This window comes from Dicentrarchus labrax, unplaced genomic scaffold (genome assembly GCF_905237075.1).
Source record: "Dicentrarchus labrax unplaced genomic scaffold, dlabrax2021, whole genome shotgun sequence".
Taxonomy (NCBI): Eukaryota; Metazoa; Chordata; class Actinopteri; family Moronidae; genus Dicentrarchus; species Dicentrarchus labrax.
In genome coordinates this window covers 21,491,830-21,514,159 of record NW_026136711.1, presented here as the reverse complement: position 1 = coordinate 21,514,159, position 22,330 = coordinate 21,491,830, and the positions used below count along the sequence as shown (strand labels likewise).

Below are 22,330 nucleotides of genomic sequence, written 5' to 3'. Positions count from 1 at the left end.
CCTAGTCTTTAATCGCTCAGTGATTATAGTATAGTACTAACACTGCCGGGGGTAACTACTTATATTGTAGCTGTAAATTCCTAGTGGGACAACCAAAGGGAGAAATATGTGCTGTCAGGAAAATGCATCCACTTTGAATGAAAGCATCCAACAGATCATCTAAATAAATGTTATTTCACTGGGGTTTTCTCTGGATGTCCAGTCATCCCATAGATGCATTATAGGCTGGCACAAGTGAATCAAAACATTAACTAAATTGAAATAATCAGTTAAAGGATTTTCTAAATCAAAGTGATCGATAGTCATTTACAGCTGATCAAAAATAAATTGCCATTTAAAACAATTTTTCATTCTAGACTAAACTACAAAAATCATCCAGGACTTATAAGTATCTACTCTGAACACCATCATCATCATTATCATCATCATCATCATCATCATCATCATACTAATATTTCCATGTTGTTATCCCACATGGATAAAAAGGACTTAGGTTCTATATTACAACTGATTCCAACTAAATTCTCTAAAGATTTTTGTTGCTGAGGGATTTCTGGCAGCTGCTGCAGCCAACCACTTGGAGAGTAAACAGACTTGAAGAATGAGGCTTTACCAAAGCACTATGGAATTACCACCTCACATAGAAATAGCTAATTGAGGCTATTGTGCAAATAAATTCAGCATTCAGATTCCATAATGGTGTACCCACTTCTGTGTGAAGGAACAGTGTCACATTCTTTGCACATTATGTATTTCCTGATTCTGAAATAGCACTGCATCATAAGGAATGAGGTGCGATTGCTCCCTGTTCTGTGGTGATAGCTCATCTCAGACAAGCTGATAACAAGATGAGTCACGTTCCCCCGTTAAAGAGCGGGTAAAAGGGTTTGTGTGTGTGTGTGTGTGTGTGTGAGTCTGTTCTTCACATGGCATCTGTTCAACCCCCTGAACAGGTCTTCTGTCTGTTTCTATACTTAGTCTCGAGCAGACAAGTAGTCAACGACAGCTCTGATTTATGAATTCTGGTTTAGGCGGATGCAGTTTGAACTGACTTCATATATCCTAATGTGATTAATAATCTGGCTATAGTTGACAAATCCTCAGAAATATGTCAAAGTGATCAAACCTTTGCAATAGTGTTCACATACATTTGATTAATAAATTCATTTCCAGCCTAATTTCTAACGCACCTCCAAAGTGAAGGACAGAACCACATCAGACTTGGACAGAGTGTTCTCGTCCTCCTGGCCCATGTCGATGATGGAGGTGTTGTGTCCGCGTTTCAGCTTTTGGAGCTTGAACTCCCCTCCCTTGGACACGGGCATGCTCTCCAGATTGGCCATCAGCTGATTCACTGAGGACTTCAGCTCCTCGATGTACATGGCCTCCATCTCTTTAGACACAAATTTGGGGAACTTGCCACCCTGTTGGCAAAACAGCAAACAAGACTCAGTAAACCATCACAGTCTTAATTAACAATGAGGTAAACATTGGCGCTTCCAAAATGCTAAAAACAGTAAAGGAAAATTAGTGTGGGTGTGTCTTTTTCAGATGGTATCTAATTTAGTGTAAAAGAAATATAGTAAAATTTTGAATAGTGCTATCTTTTCAACTGTGGGTGGAAGCGCCCACTACAATGTTTACACAAGTTACACCATATTAGTGACATATTAACTATATAACAAAGCATATTAAAAACAATCTGAGTCCCCTGCAGAGTCTGACTCACCCTGGCAATCTGGTCCGCCATCTGAAGACGACCATCCAGCTCTCTTCTGATCTGAGCAGCCTGCTCATCCAGGTTGTCCAACTATTGATCAAAAGAAAAGAGCATGTCAATGAGGTCACATTTTGAGCCCAGCAATACTTTTAATACAGCCAGGGGTCATGTCAAAGGTCACCTACATCTCCCAGCATAATTTTTCTTACCATAAGAGACGAGGAACTGAAGAAAGAAATCCTTACCATGTAATGTATTTTTAATATTGAAATTTACATATAGAATAAATATTCTTAACCCATGCAGTGCATGCTGAGATACCATCAGCCCCTTGTGAGCTGCACAGAAATGAGCTGGTAGAAAGGATGGGTGGTTTGACATCCTGATACCTCGATAATTTTCAGCAACACTCAGTGAAGCCATTTTAGTTATGAACATGATGTGCTTGAGAGACAGAAGATAGTCCCAATTCTTACAGAAAGAAAAATACAGAAAGAGACTGAACACTTCCATTCATTCATAAATTATAGGCACGCTGCTAACTTTTTGACCACTAACAGCGCTACAGATAGCACCTGGTACCTGTTTTGGTTGTATTGTGCACAAGGACGTACATGCACGCTTGCAAGCATGGAGGCGGCGCCATACAAATCTTGCCATCAGTTTCACACTATTCCACTTATTAACTGTTGGCGGTGGTAACGCCCAAAGAAGTACAGCAATGCGACCGATATGGTAGAGAAGCAGAGGAATGCAAGCTAGCAAACATAGATTTGGACACTGAATTTGAAACATTTTAAAAATGCTTTCCAGATGATCTCTAGGGAAGAAAAAATATTTGACATATTTGTTAGACCTCAAGGACAGTAAAAAAAAAAATCATCAAAATCAATTCAGCAGAACCAGAGGTATCTTTTTTATTTCATGTTTTTATACTGAATGATTTTCTTCCTTGTCAACACCTGGGGCAGTTCATTGGGAGATTCAGTTGTGTTATACTGGTAATGGCTAACATAGCTAATTTAGCCTTGAACCACTAGCCTCAAGCAGAGATGAGGTGCAGGCTACAGGTCTGGAAATGCTCTAAAGGGCTGCAAAATTAAGCAAAATATGTGAAAATAAATGCATTTTTTTCCCAGTTATTTCTACCTCCACACAACCTTTTCAGCTTCAAGTGACAGCATTTTTTGACAGATTTTGTGCAGCTCCCTCTAGACCCAAAAAACGCTTTAAAAGTTTATCACATAAGCAGCAGTGCCCCCCAAACCCTGTAAATAGACTTTGATAAAAAAATCAGTGGTGTTGCCCTTTAATGCTAACTGTGAATTATGGCAGTACTTAAGCTAGACCACATTAACAAGAGGGTTGACGCAAATGTGACTATGCAATCCAAAGGTGCTCACGGAGATTGGTAATGACGACAAATGGTACAGCAGGGTATAAAAAGGCTAATTAGAGCTCCAGTTAGTCCTAACGGGCTGCAATCATAGCAGCATGGTGTGGCAGCACACATGAACAGATCAAAATCAAAAGGAAATTCATCACTCCCTCATAGGAACCATGCTGCCATCACCATAGTGACCATGAATGGACCACTGTTTGTAGAGAGGTCTTTTTGGAAGTGTTGAGTGTTCAGAATTTTTCCTTTTCTTGTTGATTTCAATCAGCAGAATGAAAATTCAGCTCTCTGAGGGTTGAGCTGAGAGAAGGGCAGTAAAAATAAAGATCAAATCTGTAAATTAAGACAATCAAATACATTCACATGGATAAAGGAAAGGTTTTGACTTAAATGAGCAACTCCACACTGTTTTGGCATATTGAGAAAAAAACTGTGGTAATGTAATTTTTTTTAAATCTACCTGAATAGCACAATATCAGCTCTGGGGCAAAGATGCCTGAAATCTGTTAGCCTAGTTTTTGCCCGAGAGTAATGAAAAGCAGAACATTTCATGGCTCTCTCACATCAATATTGAATGAGAGTTTTATATTAGCTGACACAAGGATATAGAAGAGACGGCTGATGTCTCTCTCTTGCTCTCTGCTTATGTATGCTTCACTTTTTCAGTTATTCTTGTCAGATATGATGTTGTGACTCACCAGTCACCACCATTTCCTCTATGAAGACGGCAGGCTAATTGAGACATATCTGCAGCTCAGTTGTACCTGGGGAGTCACAAACCTTTCCACACAGTCGTGTTGTACAAGTCTTCAGTGAAAAAATTAAATATACCATGTCTCAGCTGGGGGTTGTTACACTGCAAAATCCTTGAATTTTAAAACTTGAGGGAAAAATACAAGGCCATACTTTTCAAGGAGCACATATTTCAGTTTGTTCTTTTTACAGTGACAAAGTGACAAAGCAAATAGTTGGAATAAAAATGCATCAAAGGAGCTCATTTGAACTGGAACTTGCAATTTTTTGGCTGTAAAAAACATTTTTTTATTTGACAAAGCCACCCACCTTTTATACTTTATGAGGCTTTTCTGTTTTAGATTTTTATCACTTTCTAACTTTGAGAATGCAGCAAACCAGACCAGAACAGTTTGAATTTCAGTGCAAGCAAATACACTCTTTGATTCTGACCAATCACTGTGGTGTAATATTGTAGGGGTTTTTTTTATGATCATTTATGTTTCTTTTTTCTCTTGTATCCACCAGGAGCAGACACTGTGTTTTGTAATAACTATATTTTTAATGATGGTAATGCTGTTTTGTACATTTAGTATCAATGGCGATCTAACTGATCAACAGACGGTATATAAGGAACCAACCTGAGTTATTACGCTGAAGAAGGCAAGCTACCCAAAAATGTTTAATGAATAAAGTATAACCTGTTTAAATTTTGATTTTCATCACATCACTGCATGGTTCCTCCAACTAAGGACCTGAATCTATTTGTGATACAGTGCTCTAAACTCCTCTAGTCGGCTACTGCTGGGACGCTTGCCAGAGCTGACCTCTCTTTGCCTTATGGTATTTCACCCACTCCTATTACATTAACAGGCCTTGTCTTTTAGGCTTGGCCATATTGATTCCCTGCCCCTTCCAGCAATCCTTTTTAAGAAAGAATGAGCTGAAGTCACGGTGCAGCCGTTAACAGGAGGGGAGGGGGGCACAAATAAGAGGTGCTGCACAGCTTGGACTGAGATCAAGTAACACAAAGGACGTGGATGAGGGAAAAGAGTGACATTGACAGGGTGGTCTGACATTGAAAAAAAATCCATTAAAAACAGTACTCTTGTTGAAATCATGGGCATCTTGGTCATGCGAGCAGTGAAAACCTTCTTCACTGAAATCTTTGCTTTCTTAAATCTAGATATTTTGCTGATATGGATTTTTCCATCATTACCTATTTCTATAATTGATTCTGTTCACTGATGTGTGCATTATGAAACGATGTCAGCCAGATGGCATTTTAAATGGAGGAGGTCTAGTGTGTTACCAGTGCTGGCCACTAAACAGCCACCCTGCTACATAACCCAGAGTTCCTGTTTAGTAGAGCACATAATCAGACTTTGCCACCAGCTGCAGCAGAATGTCTGCACTTGCAGCACAGTAGTACTCAGTACTGCTCTGCCACACAGTGACACTTAAACAGTGGTGAGCATCTTGTGGTAGGGAGTCTCACAAGCAGATTTTTTTTTTTCTTATTGTCATGTTCAATAGCAGAAAACCAAATTCATCCCCAACCATGACTGTGACTGATACTGATTGCATTCCTGCCTGAGCTGTGCTTCAACGGGTCCTTTCCCCCTGCTGCTGGCGATCCTGAGCTGCCTGTCAAAACACTCAGAGTTCTGGGCACTATTGGACTGCGGTGCCAGCAACATCTGACTTGTGCGATCCCAAATGAACTGTCACGGCCATGTCTGGAAATCAGGCAGCTTGGCCTGTCGGTGTCTGACACTGCATTTTTACTGTCTCACATGTGTGCCTACCCCCTACCACAAAACACAACGGACCTAAATCCATATGGCCAGGCAAATTCTCAGGACTGCAAAATCCTCAACAATACTTCATAACTGAATACTGCAGCAGCAGATAATACTGGTCACTATGACTATGTGCAGATTGCAGCTCATCTGCAAAATGGCTAACGTGAGGAGTGACTGAAGCACGTAATGTGAAGGGGGATGGGGCTAGTTCCTTGTATACTCCCATCTCTCTTTTGACAGCAGTGAAAAGCAGAGACAACCCTGGCTGTGGGAGGAAGTAGAGCTAGAGGTCACTGCCTGAGTGAACTAACAGCAACCCCCCTACTGAGCCCCTCAGCACCCCAATATTATCAGGCCTACAACCACTGAAAGGTCACTGTTGTCATTGGCCCACAGGCACAATATAGGTGGACAGGCAATTTCATATAAAATAAGACTGGCTAAAAGGTAAGTTTCGCTCTATGTTACTGAAGCTGACAGCAGCACTGCAGCTAAACAAAGGTGACAATGCCTCAGTGTTAGCCAAGCTGACAGCAGGTTAAAGGTGATGGAGCAGAAGCAGGCGGGTAGTTAACAGCACAGCTGATGACAGATTCCCAGGTGGATTCTGGGACATTAGCAGCAGACAGCACACTCAGCCAGGGGCGGTTTCTTGTAGAGAAAAAAGACTGGGCGGGCAGGGGTAGATCAAAACTAGATCGGACCTGGAGGAGTCGAAGCAGTTGGTCTATATTTAGACTTGCTGTGTGTGAATATGTGTCTCTATGTGTGTTTTATTTGTGAAAAAAAAGAGTGCAGTGTGGAAAAAGGCCTCTCTTGTGTGAGTACAGCGACATGCAAAGCATGTTAATTAGAAAATGTGCTCATGAGTGTTCATGGTAAAATAAATAAAATCTCTAATTTCTAACATCTTAATCAATTTACCGTAAAATCAAAAGAAATGTTTCTTACATCTATGGTGTGGAGATCTTTTGATCTTGTTAAAAGCTTCCTCAATCAGTCATTTCATATTGGGCTGCAATGTCTAATGTGAAAGGGGTCATTCATAGGGTAAAATTATCACCGGACTCTACAGTTCCCTTTAGCTTTACAGAGCATTTAGGTTATTTCAGGTCATTTGAGCGAAAAAGCTCTAATTAACCGACAGTACGCTACATTCCCAGCACCACAACAGACAGACAAACACAGTTAGTGACTAGCTGGTAAAGGAGCCAGACATTTCCCCAAGCTAAAAGGAGAGTGAATATTAGCCTTACATTCGTCAGGTCAGGTCATCTGAAACATGACATGACTCCTCATAAGTGTCTGCCGCCTGTATCATCGGGCAATTGTTTGGTAACAATTGACATTTGACATATTAACTTCATAGGGTGATAATATGTTGTGTTTACAGCTTGTTGCACTGCACCAAACTGGCCAAAAATGTATTACTGCAGTTTACAGAAACATTTTTAAAACAAGCTGATTTGTAACATTACTGGTGACAAAAATCCTCATTGGCAGATTTTTCACAAGAAAATAAGGTTTTACAGAATAATAGGAGGGTGGGAAGATGGATATTCTTTTGTAGTGTAGTTAGGCTATGATATCTCTATCAAGGGCAAACTTGCCCTTTTCTTTTTTTTTCTGATAATAAACATTGTCCACATTCCCAACCACACTGGTGCAGTCGAGCTTCACCCTGCCTTTCAGCACCACTGCTTTTTCATCTTAGAGGTGGCTGGGCAGGCATAGAAAATGCTTTCATCCTCTCCCAAACCTATGTGCAGTGAAGAGGCTCCATTACGCAATTATCTCAGCTACAGGCTAAAACCAGGAAGAGCTCAGGCCTCATTTCCCAACTAACAGTTGCTGACAAGACAAATTAAAGAGGAAAAGGTGGGGGGCTCCTTCAAAGCCTATAAGTGGGAAAGATGATTTGAGTCTGGTCTGTCAGTCGGGGGGGCCCACAGGCCATGATTTACAGCTCTGCGGGGGAGAAAGTGTCATTTATGTGCTTATTGTACTCCCAGGCTTAGGTAATTTAATAAACCACTTGAGATTAGGAGTAATTTTAAGTTAGTGAGGCTGGTGTGAATAAATATTAATGATTAAAACACCTCAGCATGAGCATCTGTAATCAGTTAAGTGTTTCGGCAAGAATGCCAAACATTCACTGCTTTGCTGCTCTTCTTTGTCATGGTTGATAATTAATTTAATAACGTTACAATTGAGCTTTGGACTGCTATTTGGAAAATTTAAATATGTCACCCTAGACAGGGGTAAATGTTGATAGGTATGACATTTTCCTTATTTTTTACATTTTATAGACAAAATTATTCAGTAATGTTAATCAATAAAACTAGAAAATTCCTAAAGAAATTTTGATTGTGCCTTGCTCTGGCCCGTGACAATGGCCCATACATTACTAACACTGCCGAGTAGTTTACAGTACAATGAGGGGAGACACCTGTGTTTAATTCGGCGTCCGCGTGATCCACTAACAACCATGTATTTTAATATTTTGAATAGTTTAATTTAAAAAAAAAAACAATAACAAGTAATGCTATCAATAACATGAATAACAATATTTATATTAATAAATAATACATAATTAAGAAAGAAAACTATTCTTAATGTGCAGTCATAGGCAGTGTAGGTTTTTTAAAGTTTTAGAAAAGTGTCCACCAGACCCCTCTACCTGTTAACATACAATGAACGTTGTGACGTTGTAGACTTTTATTTTGAAACACCAACCTTAGCCTGAAAGCAATAGTGCAGTTACAACAGTCTGAGTGTCTTCTTCCTCACAAAATAAATCTAATTTGATGTTTTATTACATTACTAAATCTGTATAACTTGTGTCATGTGTAACAAGTTGAAATAGATGGCTAATTAAGAATTTCAGTGTCTTTTGTGACGTTTAATTAGCATAGTAATCTTTTGTCCTGTCTAGCTAGCGAGTGCTAGCGCATTCATACCTTGTTCTGTCTCGCTAGCTTGCGCTAGAACATTAGTAGCTTGTCCTCTCTAGCAAGCAAAGCATTTTAATTAATTAGCTAGCCTTCTAATACCTTCTTCTACCTTCTAATTCTCTTTAGCTAGCTAGAGCTAGCACACATAAACACAGTAACCAAAGCTAGCGCTAGCTGCGTGCTAATCGCTAGCAAAGCGCTAATCGCTAGCTAAGTGCTAGTTTTGGTTAATGTGTTTAATTGCATTATGCTCCTGAAGAAGTTACCTTCTAATTCTCTTTAGCTAGCTAGCTAGAGCTAGCACACATAAACACCTTAACCAAAGCTAGCGCCGCTAGCTAAGCGCTAATCGCTAGCTATGCGCTAATTGCAAGCTAACCGCTAATCGCTAGCTAAGTGCTAGCTTTGGTTAATGTGTTTAATTGTATTATGCTCCTGAAGGAGTGCTAATGTAAATTAAGGAACAGCTCATAGTAGGGTAAAATATTTAAGATGTATTGTTCTTATTTTGTGTTAATATTAAAATCATTCAGCTTTAAATTGTTTGCTTGTTAGCCGCCTGCTAATTATCTTTAGCTAGCCAGCTAGCGCTAGCTTATTAATGCCTTGTCATTCTCTGTAGCTAGCTGTGTGTGTGTGTGTGTGTGTGTGTGTGTGTGTGTGTGTGAGCAGGCTTTGGTTGTCATGGCAATCAGGGGAGTCCACAGCAGCTGCGCGTGCTCTCTCTCTGTCTCTAACTCCTCAGAGAGACAGAAACATTTAAAATGAATCCCCTCAAACGCATGGCCAGGAACGACCGAAATGAAAACCGAAAAGACCGTGAGCGTCGTCATCTTGTAGACTATAGCACTGCAGAGTTTCAGTGGCTAAAGTTAAAAAATGTGACCTGGGGAGATTGAGAGAGAAGAGGTTCAACGAGCGTGTTTCAAGATTCCTCCTCTACATTTTAACATGGGAGTAGATGGGGCCGTGAGAGGGTGTTGCTGGCTCATCAGTGCGTTTCCCGCCAAAACTATTTGTCTGACAGCTTCAGCAGTAGTATCACTGCGACCCCAACGGATTTACCTACGTTTCTATCTATAAATTATTTCTGTAGAGTGAAATTTGTGGCCATGACAGCAGTTTACAAATTTATTTTTCGACAAATTTTTCTCTCTCCCCACACTCTAGCGATGATGTCACGCACTCTGGCAGTTTTTTTCAGTTGGAGGTTCTCGCAATACACACCCATTCATTTTTTGGACCGGTTTTTGGCGATTTATCGGCAAACCGTTTGGCGAAATTCTTAGAAAAGTCATAGCACTAATGTCCTCATCGAGCCGCATGTTTTGATACCTTTTTTGTGTATGTGCGACAAAAGCTGCGGGAGAAGAAGCGCGCCGAAAAACGTACGGAAGAATAATAAGCCCGAGGGATAATAGTATTGTGCTTGCTTATGCAAGGCACAATAATTATATCAAAATCTTTGATGAAATGTAAATAATTAAATTGCCGCCCTAAACAATTCTGCCAGACATACTACATGAAACTTTTTGAAATCTACATCAATATGTTTGATACTAATATTGAACAAATGACTATGTAGAGTGAACAGCTAGCTCATAATCATTTTCAATCATAGAGAAATACGCCTATGGCTCCATATTTGCAGTCATGCAGCTTCTGAGCTTTTTTCAGCTAATTGTTTTGGTCTTACTTACTGCATGATTGAGACTGAGCTGCTCTCATCTACATCCTGAGGGAAGCAAACAAGCTAATAAATCCACCAAGCAGCAGGCAAAGTTGGCAACTAACTAGCAAGCTGGTAAACAATGTGGGTTGCACCAGCTATGTATGCGTTAGGGAGTAAAGGCGACAGTAGAGGTTTAGTAACTACTAGTTGGTTTGTAACCAAATCAGCTACTAAAATTGGTTGCACCACAATTACTTGGACGTAAAGTCATAACTAAGACAAGCTGCCAATCAACAATCAAAGATAATGTTCCATCACCATGGTTACCATGTGCATTAGCTTTCTGGCTGGCATGAGCTACTTGGCTTCATGGCAATTCGTAGGAAGCTAGAACGATAATGAAATATCATATCAATAAATTGGGTCTCTACTTGATTAGTATGTCGCAAAATAGCTGCAAATAATGAAAAAATGACTAGCTAGAAGCACCACTCTAAATCAAGGTTCAAGGGCATTTTTATCATCCCTGAAGGGCAATTTGTCATACAGCCAGCGGTATATCCATAATCAACATCACTAGACAGCAAACAAAAGACAATAACCAATGAGACAATAAATAAGTAAAGTGATTAATGTTGCTCCATGTCTGCTTGATGTTTGCTAACACAAGTCTAAGCTGGCCCAAGCACAAGCTGGTAATATGGTACTGGCTTTATACTGTAAGCTTGTTTTGGAACTCTACTGACCCCTAGTGGCCAAACAGTGACAGCATTCACTGTATCAAGAACGCAAATAGAAATGATAAGATTTGTTATATTGAAATAAATACTTTTCTTCGCTTGCAAAACATCAACAAGATTAAACATTGATATTGTTGGAGTTACTGTTTGAGATTCTTTCTATTGTGTTTCGTCGTCTACATAACACACAACGGCTTAGAAACTATTATCATAGTAAAGATCATAAATCCTTTGACAAAGTTTAATAAGAACCTTTTAAATACCATGCAGTGCGTGACGTGCACTGTTCAGAACGTGCTGTACTAACAAAGACATTTTGGATGGCGGATTTCAGAGATTTCAGAATATCTTTTCATGTGCTGGTTGGTACACATTCTCTGCAGTTAGATCACTGATTTCTGCCACAGCCATTGAACTTAAATCAAAAATCAAATCTGAGCTATAACACAGCAAGGTTCTCAAACTTTTTTGATTTTTGAAGTAAACTATAACATAGGCATCATTAAAAGTGCATACATCCTTATAATGGTATAGTTAACAAAATATGGTTTACAAAACTGCTTTGCAATGTAGACACCAAAAAACATTTCTTACAGTTGTTTGGTCATGCTTGGTGTCACCACAGCTAAATAATGTGCAGCCATCAGGGAGTGGAGCGTGCTCAGAGTCTGGCTGGCGCAGCCACTGGTTATACCAGTCTAATCAGTCTGTTAGTCATTTCCAGGGGCTGCTCTTACTTCAGCATGAGACAGAAATAGACTAGTGCTTCCTTTCTACTATTTCGATGTAACAGCAAAAAATGTAAATCCCCAGTGATAACAGCTAAAAAAAATGATGGCCTTTGAATCCCAGCCAATCCATGAAAACCTTTCATCAAATTCCAGCAGCCCTGAGCCATGCTGACTAGATTGCCGCGTCTCCTTTTCAGTTAGGATTTTATCATTTAGTAAAGAGCAGTATACAGCTGCTGGTTGCTTACTAAGGAGATGCTCAAACTCAACATAAGTACAGTCTGATATATTCATTATAAGAGCAAACAAAACGAGAGAGAGAGAGAGAGAGAGAGAGAGAGAGAGAGAGAGAGAGAGAGAGAGAACCTCCGAGAACAGCTGGAAAAGCAGCTGAAGTGAAAATTTGAATTTTAATCATCTTATGCACATTTTGTACTATTGTGTATACACGTCGGTGTATAAATGATCAATTTAAAACAAATATGTAACTTTATGTCATTTTTACCTCCCTATCATTGTCAAAGTAGTATTACACTACAGTATGAAGCTGTTCGTACATTGAATTGAATGTTCTTCTGCAGCTCTGTATTGCTCAGAGTGGGATCTGTTCAGGGAAATGGTATTATGTTCTGCATGCAGATTTCTGACCCTATACTAACAGCTCTGCTGCCAGCACATTGAAAAAAACTAGGTTAAGCATCTTCAAAGGCTTGGGAAGAAAAAACGCACAGTGGATTTAGAGGCAATGACGATGTATTGCACCTCAGCATTAGAAGCATCTAACAAATGAACACTGCAGAACAGAGCATATATTGATCTTTGCCAACCAGGACATTTGAACAATACTGAACAATCTAATTTGTTTAACAGTACTTCATGTCAAGTGTGCAGATTTATAAGTTAGCAACTGTTAAACACCTGGTCCAAAGAAATTCAGCATTTTAAAACCTACTGGCTTCCAAAGGGTGTGTCCATTAGATCTAAATGAAATTAAGAGGTACGTCTTTTTGTGCATTATAAGCAGATGTAATTGTGTTGGAGCCCTCCTCCAAATCCTGCCGTGATAAGACTTTTAATCAAGCTCCTGAAGAAAGAATACATTAGTGCCACTTTCAGCATTCCCATAGAGAGCAGTAAAGCAGTAAAAACAGCAAGGGAAGGAGAGTTATGTCTGACACCCCAGTGTCCACTATTATCCACCTGCAATCTCAACATATCTCCCCTACAATGAAGTATTGCTGGCCTGCTATCAGGAGATATATCTTGAGGAGACACATTTACTTATTTACTTAAAATATGTCCATTCAAGGCTATAGACGGCAATGACATCTTGTCTATGGCAAGAATTGATACATAAACATCCACAAGAATCCTTAAAGGTCCAGTGTGTAACATTTAGGAGGATCTATTGGCAAATAGAAATGGAAAATAATATTCATAGGTATGTTTTCATCCCCTGAAAATAAGAATCATTGTGTTTTTGTTACCTTAGAATGAGTAATTTTTATCTGCAGAGGGAGCATGTCCTCTACTACAGCTGTCCTGTGGAACCACCATGTTTCTACAGTAGCCCACAACAGATAAACCAAACACTGGCTCTAGATAGGGCCTTTCACGTGTTTTTTTGAGTTTCATGGCCATCGCAGTTCCTGCTTCACGCTAGGAGGGGGAGGGTGAGGCAAGGTAGTTGTAACTACACCCTAGATGCCCCTAAATCCTACACACTGGCCCTTTAAATAGTCCATTATCATTAGTCATTAAGCGAAAGCCTAAAGGATAAAAGGGTGATTATTTTGGAGCATTTGTCTAATTAAATATCTCATGGATTATTTGACATATTTTGTTAGTCTGGTAATTCTATGTCCATTATCCTATTGTCAAACAATTGTTTGATTCAGATTGACTAGAATATTGTATTTTCATACTTGGTCCAAAGTGTTTTTTAAGACCATTATCAGTTTTTTGCACATTAGGTGAATTGTGCAATGTTCTCTCTGGAAGTGATCAGAAAAGAGAATTTAGCGACCTCAAAAGTTGGTCTAGTGTTGTAAAAATGCCCATCATAAGTTCTGAAAGTAGAGATCTTGAAATGGTTATGCTTTCAAATGTTCTTTCCAGTTGAGTCCAAAACTCACACAACAATGATATAAAAAAGAGAAAACCAGCAAATCTTTACTCCAAAGCATTAGCATATTTTTTACTTGATTAATTAAATGATGAATTGATTTTGAAAATTGCTGCAGATTAATTAATTATCTGTTGAACAGCTAAATTATTCATTCATTCAAGATGTATACTGTAATTGATCTACAGTTCAGAGCAATCGTATGTGTGAAAATAAGCTTATAATAGTGCATCCACCAACTTAAACACTATAAAAACTGAAACAATACTGTGCCTGCACTCAAGCGTTTGGAGTGTGAAAACCTTCTGAGACATGTCACCTGCAGGCTTGAGATCTTACCTGACAGGCTTGATAAAGCAGCTGGTGCTCAAACTTCTTGATGCCGAGGATATTCTGGAACATCTCGTACAGCTGGTCCTTGCTGAGAATCAGCTCAGAGGCTGCGCTGGCAGTCATGCGTTGCTGTGCCTTGCGTGGATCCTCATCACCACGGTAGATGGTGTCAAACTTGGCCATCCAGGAGCTAAGCACCGTCTCCTTGCTCAGACCGTCGATCTCTGGAAGGCTGCGGACACGCTTCTCAATGTGCCTCTTGAACACTTCCCTGAAATCACTCGCCGAGAAGCCGCCGCTCTGGACCATTTTAGCTACACGGTCACTCTTTAGGAACACCTACATTGTGAGAGACCAATGTCAATTGCAGTTCTGCATAAGATAGAGATCCATAATAATGATTGGTAATGGTTTGTTAGTAGATGGTAGTAGAGTACATGGCATAGGAGTTGAAAAAAAAAATTCTGTCACATTCTCAAACTGTAAATGCTTATCTTCGTCAGCAAAAGGAAACCATTCATTTTGAGTTTTGAATTAAAGAAATTGGAATCATATATGTAAGACCGTGACTCAACACAGTCAAGGCTGCATTCTGTCTCCTGCTAATGACAGACTAACAGGGACAGAGACAGGCGAAGCTATATTGTCACAGCATCAAGCAAAGTAACCATCAGCGCTGACTGCTTTGTCACACTGACAGTCACATTTTGTTTTTAGCATCCATTATGGCTAAAAAGCAGCGACTACTGTACTGAAACATTGCAGTATCTCAGCCAGCTTTGCAGGCTGAAATTAATAAGATATTAAATCAGTCTTTGGTGTACTGCAGACTGCAGCATTTACGAAAATTTTTGCCAAAGACAGCACACAAAACAACGTGTGATCATCCATAATTTAGGTAATAATAGGTCCCTCGCTGTTTCAATAAACATGCCACTTAATGTGCACAAGAAAATTAGCATATTATTTTTATTAATTGACTATTTTTCTTTTAGATAAAATGAAAAAAGATCTAAATGCTGCAGACATGGTGCTAGGAAACATACTCATTATATTGTACTTACATATTATGTTTACATAGTATTAAAATGTTAAGTTATGTTATCAGATTCCACAATTATCAGTGTCTTACCGAAGTCTAGCAAACACACTTCTTAAAACAGGAAGCTTAATTGATTTTAAGTATTTCCAATTAGGTTATAACTCATATAATTTTCGAGAATGTTGTAGTGTTCTATTATCATTCAACCTCTTAACCACACGCGCAATAATATATATCCTTACAACAGTACATCAAGACATATAGTCTCTACAGCCACAATCATATAGAATGACCAAAAACATGGAAAAATTATTATATACTATAGCACTGCATACTACTTATTTTCTGTATTATATAATTGGTATTTGTACCTTTATTGGTAGAAAGCAACAGGGCCCATGTATATAGAGAGAAGGAAAAGACAAATACTGGAATCAAAATAATTACGTTGTGTTTACATGTTAGAAGCCTTAAATCTGCTTCCTCATTTAATAAAAATGTGTTTTAAAGTGGTAAGACACTGATGACGGTTGGATAAGACGTTTTTGACTGGATACATATTTTAAACCTTCCAGACTTTGGGGTATAATCACCCTACCATCTTTAAATCACATTATATTTGGTTAACTGTCGCATACAGGAGAGGTCATCTTGTAATTAACTTTCCTGATGGTTCCAATCTCAGTTTTTCATAATGGCTACGCTTGTTTTTCCGTAAGGATTTGACCTTTGATGTATGCCACTATCTCCCCTGCTTTCTGTACTGTATGCATGGTAATAATGACTTTTTCATCTGCGGATTGAATAGTGAGGTTGGAAAAGATGGCTGTGTCAGCCACATGCTCTGACTCATAATCTGCGCAGTGAAAAGCTTCAGCCACCATTTTACCACTCAGCTGTCTGAATACAAGCATTTTGACATGGAATAGCAAGAGGACTGTGTAGTGCTTTTCTGACTGAAAGCTGGTCATTTATGGTTTTAAACCTGGTGCAAAGGTGCACTAAAATACCGATATTAATAGACGATGAATATTCAGCTGCATTTTTACATTTCTTATATGAATGACGTATGTAACAATAGCACAACACATTCAGTGATTCATTTGCAGGCATCGAGTCCTAGCGCTTGGATAACAAAATGGTTCTGACAGCGATTGTGCTGCCATGGTTATGGTGTGTTGGTACCTCATTGTAGCTCTGTACAGCATTGATGAATGCCTCATCAGCCACAATTTGTGTGTCTCCATTGAGGAAGGCCTGGAAACGATCCTTGGTCTGCTGAAGCTGCTGCTTGGTTATCTATAGAAAGCAAGGGCAAACAGAGGACACCCCAGCATTAGAAACAGCAAGGGAAATGTGTGAAAATAAGCAGACATTAGTTTAAACAGCAATAATATACACCAAAGTTTGAACAACTTATTCTGGGCGCAGGGTAAGCAATGCATCCATTTCCCCAAAGCTTCCTCAAGCTCCTCATGGGCCAACACTAAGCACTCCAAGGCCAGTTGAGAGTTGTAATCCCTGTAGTGTTCCCTAAGTCTACCTTTGCATCCCTTTTTAAAAAGTCATGCTCTAAATAGGAGGCATTCTTACTTACAACTGGCTGCTGTCAATGCGAAGGAGCATCATCTCAATAACCAGGTCCTCCCAAATCTCTGACATCCTCGTACTATCACATGGAGTGAAAGCAGGTACCTCATCTCAGCTGATTGTACCCACTGACTCATTCTTTCAGTCACTAAGCAGAGATTGTGACTTCAGGTCAGAGTGGGAACTAAGATTGAGAGCTTTGTTTTATAGCTCTGCTCTGTCTTTACTGCTTACAATCTGATACAAAGCCTGCATTACTAGGCCAATGTTACAGACCTTTTTATCATCGTTCATGAATAAAATCCTGAGGTACCTGAATACTTCCACTAGGATACTCCCCCCTCCTGACCTGAACTGAGCAATCCACCAGCCTGGCTGCATCACACTCAGCTGCACACTGCTCCAGTGGACATTGTAGGTCATGGCCCAATGAAGCCAAAAAGACAACATCATCCACAAATAGAAGTGATGCCACCCTAATATAACCCAACTGGGCAAACTTCAGGCCCCCAGGCTGTGCTTTGATATCCTGTCCATGGATATTGCAAACAGGCAAGGTGATAAGGCATGCCCTTGTCAAAAAATGAACATACCTAATGTACTGCTTTTTATGACACCGATAATGAAAGACTAGTGAGTAGATTGGTATAACATCACATTGCTTTTAACCATGCTTGCCACATTGCTTTTAAAAAAATGCAGATAGCAAACACCTGCAAAACTAGAAAAAAAAACATACCCACTAGTCTCAGCTATACATTGTGTTTAGTGCTAATTAGCAAATGTTAACATGCTGGTACGTTAAATTAGGATGGTAACATTGTCACTTTGAGCCTTTTAGCATGTTAATGTAACTTTTAACATTGCTGTAGGCTTTTAGTCTTGTTCAGGTTATGTCTGTTATACTATTAGTAACAAAAAGCAGATATAAAGCATTTATGTACAATTAGAGAAAATAATTCTGAATTATAGTAAATCTATGAAAATGTTCTTCTGCTTTTTAATTTCCAGAGAAAAAATTGAAAAAAAAAAATATTATATTTTCTATTACACTCAACAATCTCTCTTTTATTAACATATTAGGCCAGGGGGTGTGTTTCACACATGTGATGTTTTCTCCATCCCTCCCTTTGTTTCACTTTCAATCATCACCTTAGTCTAAATGTCCTTGCATTGATTTCACACATGGTTACTGAGTCAGTGACCTAATCATCAATAGCCTGACAATCTCCCTCTGACAACTGCTTTCAATCTACAGTTCAAGCTGTTGTGTATATCAAACAAGCACAAGGACCTGCTGGTAGCGTGTGTGTGTGTGTGTGTGTGTGTGTGTGTGTGTGTGTGTGTGTGTGTGTGTGTGTTTGTTCGCCACACATTGCAAGTGACAGACTCTGGTGTAGGAGTGAAATGGAAAAGTACCACATATCATGCGCTTTGAGGCAATCTCAACACCATCTGCGCATCCGTCGTACTACTCCAACCACTTCAGTAATGTTCAGAAAATGTGGATCATGTAACATAAAATTTCTCTATCATAGTAAAAATGGTCTAATAGTAAAGGTTTACCAAGGTGCATATAAATATAAACCATAAAAGGATACTCCTACTTCATCCAATTCACAATTGTAGTGGAAGTGTGAATTGCAGGATGATAAACCACTTAATGTTCAAACATAAAAAACAGCACATCAAAAAACATCAAAGATCAATATTTGTGTTTCTGCTTCAAGGTTTCAGGTTTATTCATCTTTGCAATCAGCGATATGTGAGATTAAAGGGGAACGTGTGGACTATCCCTGCTATGTTTTAATAGACCATGGTGTTCAATGAACATTCTGAGGCAAGAAATGTGAATATTAACACCAGTATGCAAATCAACCTGGTCTGTGAAGGCTGAAGTCAATATACTCGTCCTTGGTTTCTTGTCCATTTGTGAAAGTGAGAGGGTGAGGATGAATACATCACTCAGTTTTCACTTTGTATTATCATAATGTACGTTTTAATATAGTATAAAATGCTACTATAATATAATATAATATTTGCATATATATACAATGACTACTGTTGAGATTACAGTAGTATTACAGACTTTCATTCCTTTTCTGATGAAAAAAGTACTGTTTTGTAAGCAGGAGGAGTCTTATGAAGGGTAAACATTTTTAATTAAAAGGAATAAATGGAAGAAAAAAAAATGTGTGCATACATGCTCAGGCTGCAGTGAAGGCATGCTGAGTGATGAGCTACAATCAATTTACCAACAGGGAAAGCAGAACTAAGAAAGCAGTATGAATAATGTGTAGTATACTGAGGCAGGAAATTGGCTGAGATACTTTCTGTTGAAGGGCTGCTGGGCTTTTGAGAAAAGGTACAAAAACAGACTTGAACCAAGTTGAGTGAAATGTTCCAGGGCAAGGCTAGCACTTACACCACCAGACCTGAGGTCACACACGCACTGCAGCTTTCTTGAATGCAACCTAACATTGATATATAGCAACAGCTTTACTTTTTAAAGTGTCCCGAAGAAAACAGATCTTTGATCAGTTGTATTGTGTTTTGTTAAGGAGCTATAATTAGACATGGAACGATGAGTCAGTAAATAGATTAGTTGATTGACAGAAAATGTATCTGCAACTATTGATCACGTTTTCAGTAAAAAAAATATATATATATATAAGGATTTGATGGGTTAAATTAAATATTTGGGGGTTTTGATGAGCATTTTGAAGGTATCAAGATCTTAGAAATTATTATTAGACATATAAAACAATCAATGGAGAAAATAATTGTGTAATCAACAACACAACTAACAATTAGTGGCAGCCCTGGCTGTAATCTATTATGTGTCCAAGAGACAGAGTGGCCTCTATTAACCTTACATATTGACTTTGTATTCACTATAGCTGTAGAAGAATCACAAAGTTATTACAATAAACTCTAAGAGATAGGGTATTGGCAGTCAGCCAAACACTGGCAGAAGACATTTATGTTTTACCTGAAGATTTTACCATGAAAGGTCAAAGCTAACAATACTTTTGTTTCTGCTGACAGTTTCTCTCGGCCGGTCTGACTTAATGTGACAACACAGCAAGCTGCAAACTCTGTGTGTGCATGTTATATGGAGAGCTAACACTGACGTACACAGCAGTAAACCAGGTGAAATGTGGTAAAAAAAAAAAGAATAGTTCAGCTGCATAAAGTATTTATGACTTTCAGTTCTGCCTGCTCTTTATTTCATTGCTGATTGGAGAACTGTGCTGATTAGTAACCAAGCTGATGGATGAGAAAAAATGCTTCCATTTTCATCAGTATTTCCAGACTCCCAAGACATACGTTCCTGCGTTGCTCTTATTGATTCTCTCTCTGTGGCTCTTATCAAGATTGCAGTGTTACACTGTGATTCATTGGCTCGCAACGAAGTGGGCAGTGACATTAATCACCCTTCACATATCAATAGAGGGGACATGCACATTGCATTGGCCTGATTTACAGTAACTTCATTACAGTTCAAAATCACTATGGATCTGAGTTTAGTTCGACCATGTGGCTAAAACAATATTTGAGTCACTGTGAAACATTTAATGACCTATGAATCTTTAATTAAAATCCGTTTTCATAATGAATTATACATATTTTTTGTAGTTTAGGTCCCTTAAACTTTATATAACTACTTGATATGGTAATTTTCCTGTTTAATTTTGGAGATAAACAGATGGTATAACATGAAAAGTCTGTCAGCTTCAACTAAACGTCATTTCAAAATATATACTGTATGTTTACCATCTTAAAGCCTATTGAGCCCCTAACACAAGGTCATAGTTTAAAGCTCCCTTGGACACATGTCTTGTAAAATGAAAGGGGCCTTTGTTGATTCTTCAGTGAACTGAAAAAGATTGTTTCATACTGCTTTGTCAATATGTATTTGGTCTATTTGGCCACCATTTTCTTTCATTTGAGTTGAAGTATAGATTTGTGGTGATGTAATTATAAAGATATTTTTGTAACATATTTTTTGTAGTGTGTAAACTGTAAATGAAAACTAAACGGGAATTACTTATTCTAAAGGAGGTTCAAATGTTCAATGTGCTGTCAATCATATAAGCAATTTGTAAAGTGTAGAGACTATTCAGGGTCATAGCTAGGACTTTTATTCTGAGGTCATGAATCCAACATGAAGGCCTAAATGTGGCTTTAAGGCCTTTTCCACACTGCCACGAACAAAACTCTGGTAGGAAAATATTGATTCCTCTATTTATTTATTCATCAGTTGGCCTGAAATAAATGAAATTTAAATATATTAGGTCTAAAAAATGCATGACGAAGTCTGATAGAGAGGCGTGTAGAATCCTACCTATACTGTGTGTAGCTGCTGTGCAATGTATCGTTTAAAACATTCGTTTATAAGTTATAAACTGTAATTGTTATTAGAAGTATTTTTATCTTCTCCTCAGTTGATCATTCATCTTTGGACACTCATAATTCTCTGTTTAATGAAGGAGAGAGTGAAAGATGAGTACAGGTCATATTCAGATATTACAAGTGATTATCAGGTTTTTGAAGAGCAGCTTTTCTTTGCGTGTGTATGAATAGTGCATGTATGCAGCAGGTTACATAACACCTGTCATGCACAATAATTGTATATAATGATTAAAACTGTCCTCATTTGTATTATACTATCTACTAAGGCTTTTATTCAACAAGGCTTGTGAGGTATTCAACATATCGGCTGTTCTTGTAGTGCTGCGATGAGTGGAGTAATTAGCTAATTGAATGCAGTATATATACTGTAGCTGGTGTTGTTCAGTGCAATAAAGCCTCTGCTCTGCTGACTCACGCTTTAGAGAAGTTACATAACGTTGAAGAGGAAACTTAAATTAAGGTGTTTTCCAAAATAGCCGGAAAATACAGTTGATGTTTTCAGTGGTGGGCAGCGGTACACTAATTAATTAATTAATTTTAAAAATGACCAAAATTATACTGTATGTGTTAATCTAAGGATTGAGGCAACAACTAAATATAAAAATGAAGCAAAGACAAACATTTTTTTATATAAAATGACGAGCCTAAATATCAACATTGTTATGATATACTACAAAGATTCATGTTAACCTAAAAAGGAGCATAAACTTTACTTTCATGATATCGAACATCAAAAAGAGTTAAAGCAGGGAAATCATGCAAACTAAATGTTGTTATTGTTTATAAATCTGTTTGCTCAGGAAAGAGCAGCCGACCAATGCTGATGTTGGTTTTCAGCAAACATGTTATGGTTGAATCCTCTGGCCAGACAAAGCATATTTTAGTCATGTTGCAGATGACACCACCGGCCCACATCTGAGTAAACAGCAAACACGAGTACAGGAGCAAGCGCTGCATGACAGCTGCACAAAATCCACCAGCAACAGGCCTCATCAAACACAAAACAGCAGCATCATGTAGTGGCTGTGGTCACAAAACTACAATTATACAAAGACAGATGCACAATCTATT

General features: G+C 38.6%; 1 protein-coding gene across 11 annotated transcripts in view; it reads right to left on the bottom strand.

The window, feature by feature from the left end:
* The window catches only part of cadpsb (Ca2+-dependent activator protein for secretion b), a 66,599-nt gene that overhangs the window by 34,506 nt on the left and 9,763 nt on the right, over window positions 1-22,330 (bottom strand). For all 11 annotated transcript variants that reach the window (XM_051415750.1, XM_051415751.1, XM_051415752.1 and 8 more), the window contains exons 2-5: window positions 16,439-16,552; window positions 14,218-14,550; window positions 1,730-1,810; window positions 1,191-1,424 (exon numbers count right to left, since the gene is read on the bottom strand). In XM_051415750.1, the coding sequence (XP_051271710.1) occupies window positions 1,191-1,424; window positions 1,730-1,810; window positions 14,218-14,550; window positions 16,439-16,552 (762 nt within the window). The remainder of the gene's footprint in view (window positions 1-1,190; window positions 1,425-1,729; window positions 1,811-14,217; window positions 14,551-16,438; window positions 16,553-22,330) is intronic.